General features: G+C 35.3%; 1 protein-coding gene across 1 annotated transcript in view; it reads left to right on the forward strand.

Moving 5' to 3' along the window:
- LOC137646000 (hemolymph clottable protein-like) overlaps positions 1–7500 on the forward strand; it is a 79344-nt gene that overhangs the window by 28799 nt on the left and 43045 nt on the right. The window contains exons 2-7 of the mRNA XM_068379130.1: positions 1016–1173; positions 1347–1487; positions 3597–3692; positions 5554–5642; positions 5811–5915; positions 6135–6327. Coding sequence (XP_068235231.1) covers positions 1016–1173; positions 1347–1487; positions 3597–3692; positions 5554–5642; positions 5811–5915; positions 6135–6327 — 782 coding nt within the window. The remainder of the gene's footprint in view (positions 1–1015; positions 1174–1346; positions 1488–3596; positions 3693–5553; positions 5643–5810; positions 5916–6134; positions 6328–7500) is intronic.

The raw sequence follows: 7500 nt of genomic DNA on the forward strand, positions 1-7500 counted from the left end.
TTCTCTTTCCTTGTCCCCCTCCTCTTCTCTTTCATTGGCCCCCATCCCCTCTTCTCTCCTTGGCCCCTTCCCCTCCTCCTTCTTGGCAGGCTACCATCAAAACAAAAAACAGAAATCGGCTGCAACCTGAACAGGATTTGAGGGTAGCACTTCCTAAGACTGAACCACGAATAGAGAAACTTAGCAGCATGAGCCAGCCCCAAGGCTCCCATTAAAATCAGTTTACCATTTAACAGAAAACATTTATACTTTCAGTTTGTTTTTGTGGAATGTGACAAAATATTATTCCAGAAGTTGGGTTCTTGATTAATATTAAGCCTTAAAATTTATAATGCTACAATAAAGCTTAATGATGTTAACTTTGTCTTTTCCTATAGAAGGATATCTACTGTCCCTTACTTTTACAGCCAACAAGTAATATAGAATAATACATATACAACTAAACTAGTGGGGTTGTGGTCATGGTTTGAGGTGCATGATAGGGGTTACCTGAAAAAAAAAAAAGGTTGGGAACCACTGCTCTAGGTGATAGGATAGATGTGAGCGAAATAGGAATGAATGGTGAGTGATTGTGACGACGGCTCTGGTAGGCCCTCCTGTTTCCTCCAGTCGCCTCGGTGACTGCTGAGGTAGCAGTAGTAGGGGATTCTGCATATGAAACTTCCTTTGTGGTGGATTACGGGGCAGGTTGGGCTGTGGCACCCTAGCAGTACCAACCAAACTAGTCTGAATCCCTCACCAGGCTGGGAGGAGCCAACAGAGGAAAAGCCCCCCTTTGTTCCTTTTTTTTATGCCGACTACCCCCAAAATTGGGGGAAGTGCCTTGGTATATAGATAGATATACTATATAACACATGTCTATGTGTGTTTAGGTATATATATATATATATATATATATATTATATATATATATATATATATATATATATATATATATATATATATATATATATATATATTGAAAGGGCTTATTGATAAACTTACAAAAGCGCTTCATTTGTATTTCCTTTTGCAGGCCAATGCCTGGGACTGCAACCGGGCTTGGAATATGTCTACCGTTACAATGGGAAACTGGCTTCCGGCATGAGCCACATTAGACACCAATATGCCATCGTTGCCTTTCAGGCTGACGTCACTGTTCAGGTGGCCAAGGATTACTCTCTCCTTATGCAGGTGGGATCATATCAGGAAGTTATTTCATTTAATGGCTTAAAAAGTACACGATAGTTTTTATTTCTTTTCAACTAGAAGTGTTCTTCAAGTCCAAGTTTACTTATGACAAATATGGATAGTATTGATGAAATCATACCTCATTATAACTAATAATGTATTTTCTCTTCTTGAAGTTGATGAATGTTGAAACGGGTAACCGACACGACGCTAGCGAGTGTGACCCAATGTTACCTTTGAACATCACTTATGATCCTATTCAAGAAGGGTCTGATTTCATCCATAAGCCGTTTAGAGTTATTGCTAATGCAGATAAGGTGAGTGGAGATTCTCTCTCTCTCTCTCTCTCTCTCTCTCTCTCTCTCTCTCTCTCTCTCTCTCTCTCTCTCTCTCTCTCTCTCTCTCTCTTGTAAGAGGTTTCTGACAGGAGACTAAACAAGATCAAATTCCTTATAAGATATATGCGGCTAGTTAAAGTTTACTACAGTTGCAGTACTGTATGAAAAGCGAATTTAAAGATCACGAGGAGGAACAGAAAATAGTTGATGTGAACAAACATTGACAAAGGATTCAATCACAACTGATAGGAATCGTTTCAAGATTTTTTAACTTTGGCATAAAATTCGATAAATGGCTTCAATTTACGCATGGGTTTCAGTATTTGTTTGTTGGTGTTATAGTCCAATGTTAAGTTGTGTGATAACACTCGGTGTAGTATCCTCTATTTTTCATTCTGAATAATCACTGCCGCCATTTACAAACAAATAAAAGAACAGTTCGTCTGTGAAGCAACTATCACCTCATATTCTTTACAAATAAAAGAACAACGAAGTCTGAAGTTCAACTTTCTGTTGGTTTTGCTATTGGCGAGAAAATAGATTTCTATTGTCATCTCCTAAGATTTTCATCAATAATGATGTTTAAGTTAAAGGTAAAAAAGCTTAGTTACAGTAGTATCAGCTTAGAAGCTTTGCACCTATCTAAATATGCGACAGAGTAGCCGCAAACTTTTTTGGGGGAGTGAGCAGTTAGGAACCAAACACTCTACTGTATCTCTGTTTCACCTTTCTGACTGACATGACACAAGCGTAGGGCGTCTTCTTCTTTTAAACTCGATTATAACAGTAATCGAGTTTGATCAGAGAAGTTGAGGTCATATTAATGATTGAAGAAATATTTAATCATTATGAATTTTCTGGCATCTCAATTACAATGGCCATTGATTTTTAGAGTGATTAGTATGAACGATAGGTTGGTCTTTAGAAGTTTGGATTTCGTCTGGATTGAATAAGGGAAGAAGTTAAAAAATACTTGAAAATTATTATATAAACATGTGATTATTTTTGGTGTGTTATTGTAGAATTCTAAAAAAAAAAAAAACTAAAATATTTCCCGTTGTTATTATGGAAACAAAAACGATAGCAAATTATGATCTCTACTGATTTTCTGAACTTATAGAGCGATATACTGTAATGCATGTTTGGAGGAAGATTTCAAATTAATGCAGATCTATGAGGTTTTACTTGAGGCTGACGGGAAACTCACACAGTTTGTCTTCAGATGAGCCATATTCTGAAGTTTTCATGTACATTTCTTGATGCAATTTTAGGTAGGTTTACAAATAACAGATTTCAGAATTCTAGATATTCGCCATCGAACAATAAAAGAAAAAAAATCCCCCTGCTTACTTAATAGGAATGTCAGGAAATCCTACCAATAAATTAAGTGTTTTGGGGGTTACATATCAAATAAGTGGTCGAGACTCGTCTCATAAGTATTACTGAAAAGTTAAGGAAGATGAGGAGAGAAGATTATTAATATAGAAACCTTAAGTTTGCTTTTATCCTTTGTTTTAGAAACTGTTAACCTTTTGTCTTTCCTTTTTTTTCAGTAATATAGTCTATTAAGGTTCACGTTTTAATATTCGATTGCCATTCTACCTCACAGCTATTTTACATTCCCTTTGTGTATTTCAGGCAATGGCCATTGGCATACAATTTAAGCAATTCTTGTGATCAACATATTTATGTACAAACACACACACACACACACACACACACACATATATATATATATATATATGTATATATATATATATATATATATATATATATATATATATATATATATATATGTATGTATGTATGTATATATATATATATATATATATATATATGTATGTATATATATATATATATATATATATATATATATATATATATATATATATATATATATATATATATATATATATATATATACATATATATGTGTGTGTGTGTGTGTGTGTGTTGAAGCCATGTAGTATTGATTTATTTTCTTATTTAATGATTCATAGGTGTGTATGCTATTTGTGTATGTAAGAAGTACTTCTGACGTCAATCAAGGCACAGCAATATTTGTCAGTTATTCATGTGATATTTCAGTTGGCGAAAATCCTAGAGGTACCGGCAGATGAGCCTGTTTGGGTCTCCAACATAAAGAAGGCATTCGTCGACCTGTTTCCCATAGGAACATTTCTCGTAAGTAGGACTCTGCCTTATTTGGGAATCGAACTGGGGTAGATGGTAATATTATCTCGAATTTAACTTATTTCATACATGAGAATAATTAGAAAATGTTCATTTGAATTCCTTAGGCTCCTCTTATGTTTATTCATCCTATATAAGTAGTATTTAATGATGAATCTTTTTCTTCTTTAGTGTTTTAAGTGTCTGGGCAATTTGCAGTTGTCATCTGGAGTATCTTTGACCAGTAATTGGCCCAGGAAGCCAAAAAGGACTAGGAAGCATAAGCCTAGCATCCTGTTTTCAGCTGAGCAAGCAAGCTTTTGAGAAGAACTTAATTTGTACAGTCAGACCCTAAACGTTAATACGAAACACAAATTTCAACTTCGAACAAAGTTTTGACTCTTTCTAAGAATTGACCAAGTCTATTTCAATAAAAGTATTTGTTCAAGATTGGTCTGGAATTAGCATTCCTAGTTTAGCCTAGTGAAGGCAACTTGGTAAATTTATCACGAGTCTAGAAATTCCTTAAGATATAAATAGCAAACTTGGAGAGAATTACCACTCCGCTGAACATTCAAATGAGAAGATGGTCAAGAACATGTTCCTGTTAATATTATTATTATCATTATTATTATTATTATTATTATTATTATTATTATTATTATTATTACTACTTGCTAAGCTACAACCCCAGTTGGAAAAACAGAATGCTATAAGCCCGAGGGCTCCAACATGGAAAATAGCCCCGTGAGGAAAGGAAATAAGGAAACTACAAGAAAAGTAATTAACAATTAAAATATTTTAAGAACAGTAACATTACAATAAATATTTCATATATATATATATATATATATATATATATATATATATATATATATATATATATATATATATATATATATATATATATATACTGGAAACGCTTTAAAAAACAAGCGGAAGAGAAATAAGATAGAATATTGTGTCAAAGTGTACCCTCAAGCAAAAGAACTCTACCCCAAGACAGTGAAAGACCATGGTACAGAGAATATGGCACTATCCAAGACCAGAGAACAATGGTTTGATTTTGGAATGTCCTTCTCTTAGAAGAGCTGCTTACCATAGCTAAAGAGTTTCTTCTACCTTTATCAAGAGGAAAGTAGCCACTGAAAAACTACATTGCTGTAGTTAGTCCCTTGAGTGAGGAATAATCGTTTGGTAATGTCAGTGTTGTCAGGTGTATGGGGACAGAGGAAAATATGTAAAGAATAGACCAGACTATTCGATGTATTTGTAGGCAAAAGAAAAATTACCGTAACCAGAGAGAAGGATCCAATGTAGTACTGTTTGGTCAGTCAAAGGATCCAATAACTGTCAATCGGTAGTATCTCAACGGGTGGCTGGTGCCCTGGCCAACCTACTACTCTTTTAAGAGAAAAGTAGCCCATTTTGATCTCAAGTATTAAGGTATGATAAAATTATGGTTAAAGTAATGCATTTCATTTCAACTTGGACATTTCTGTTCTTTCAGTCTGCTGCTGTATTTTATTGTGATTTCTTTGATCTCTCCACGTTCTGTCTTATGAGATGTTTTGCAATAGGGGTCAATCTTTCATTTTTGTCTTTTGCTTTCTAAGGGTGCAATTTCGTATTGAGTCATGTGGGTGCTACTGCCAAAAACCTAGAAAGGAAGCAAATCCAACAGCGCCCTTTTTTGCATAATTTTAAAACCAAAAAATCCCTTATTTTGGAAATTCAGATCTACCTACAGAAAATCTTACTTGTCTCAGGAGAGACCTTATCATGATAATAATTTTGCAGCGATAAATAGCAAAGAAATGGGTATTGAGGTAAAATATTCTGTTAATGTTAGAACAACATGTTCTTTGATCAGAGGGAAGCTGAATCCAGCGAGGGCTCCGTGTTTATGAGGCGCACTTTTGAAGCCTGTGACGAGCTTGTTACTGGCAATTGTGTAAACAGGTGAGAGTTGCAAATGAAGATTTTTCAAATGTTTTCATCTCACTATTGGACTTTAAAAGCTGAAATAATACTGTCTATATAAATAAAAATGTTAATCTTTTTTTCCCCAGCACTATCCAGGCCTTTCCCTCAAACATTACCTAAGCATTCCTATTCCCAAATGTACAGGTATTATGTGACCAAAGTACCCGATGCAAACGCTGCCGTAAAAACAGTTGAGCTAGAAACTATAATTGAAGAAGACGTCCAGCGCCAAGATCCATCTTCTGCAAGGTTCGTATTATATATGATAATTAAGACAATTATGATGATGTTATCACAGGGATTTCCCTTAAGACTACTCTTATTCTACCATCAAATCTTACATTGACTCTCTATCAGTATATCCAACCATGGAGTTTAAATAGTTGATAATATAAATTCTGTAAGTCCATTATCGGTACTGGCCCTGGTCCATTGTATCTATTAAAGCTGATGTCCGATTTATTTCAGCTACACTGCCAAGGGAGGGTCAGCCAAATCTTTAAGAGGTCGCAAGGTCTCGGAAACTTCCTCCACCAAAACTTCCCCGGCTAAGTCGCCTGCTCGACTCACTGAGGAGGTCCCGCCGATCACAGACACCCTGTGGCAGGTGATTCGAACAACGGATTTCGACAGATGCCAAGGCCAGTCCGAAATCTATAAGGTTAGCTTGCGTCTCCGTCACTCTATTTTTATGTGGTTCAGTAACTTTAGATTGGAAAAAAGATATTTGGAATGTTATTAGATAACTATAGCTCGATTGTAGCATAAACAATTATACGATTGCAGTGGTAAGGTTTTTCATATATTTGAACCTCAGTTTCGCCTCACTATTTTGTTCGAGCTTTATGCGCACATAGGAAGTGCGCAAGAAAAAAAAAAAACTTGAACAGTTGTTTTTGCCGTTTAGAATTAGCAATCCTTGGTATCTTAAGCCCACATTGACTTAATCCAATTCAACTTTAGCTTGCGAAAGCCTAGAAATGTTAAGGCCTTACGTTCTTAATTGTTTTCTAGTTGCCTGACTTGAACTCTTGATAATTTGAGTGTTTTATCACCTGTAATTCAGCGTTCGCTTAGTGTAAAATTTTTATCAATATTTGGAAAAATCCTTTTTTTAATGAAACCAAACGTCCCTAAAATCTGGATTTGCCACCATCTTTTGAGCCTTTTTAATAGAGGTTAACGTTAGGGAACCTGATTTTCGGGTTTATAAATGAGACAGATCTCAAAATCTATTAAGATTAGTAAAAATCCGAAGACCATAATTTATCTTATAAATGCATTGGTAAACTATAAATCCGACTAATTGGAAATTGTTGCTTTTGCCAAAGAACTGAATTCTAACAATATTTAAACAAGATTTTCAGGGGATTATCTATTGTATGTAGGCTACCAGTTACAAATCTTCACCCATTTATTCACATTATTGTGTAGACCAATTATAAAAAGTCACACACATATAATTTGCATAAAAGAGATGTAACTCGAGTTATCACCCAATCAATTAGTCGCAACGTTGTCCTTTTAGGATAAGGATTGTACGTCCCTACAGAGTACCTTGCACGGTAGACTGCAAATGGTGCTCAAGGTCCTTTACAACGTCCGTTCTTAATCCTCTACTGCATTGCTCTCAGACTTTTGTTTTTCATCCTTATCTCGCTGCTCAACTTCTTTCATTTTACTATGACCCAGTTTTCGTCCTTAGAGAAAGAACGAACCCCTGCGGATTATAGAATTACTTAATCGCAAGAATTTCTAGAATAGGAGGAGAATGTGTCCCTTGGCCAGAATTCAGAGGTCTAAACCGGGAGACCAGTGTTAGCATAAGGCCTGC

This window comes from Palaemon carinicauda, chromosome 8 (genome assembly GCF_036898095.1).
Source record: "Palaemon carinicauda isolate YSFRI2023 chromosome 8, ASM3689809v2, whole genome shotgun sequence".
Taxonomy (NCBI): Eukaryota; Metazoa; Arthropoda; class Malacostraca; order Decapoda; family Palaemonidae; genus Palaemon; species Palaemon carinicauda.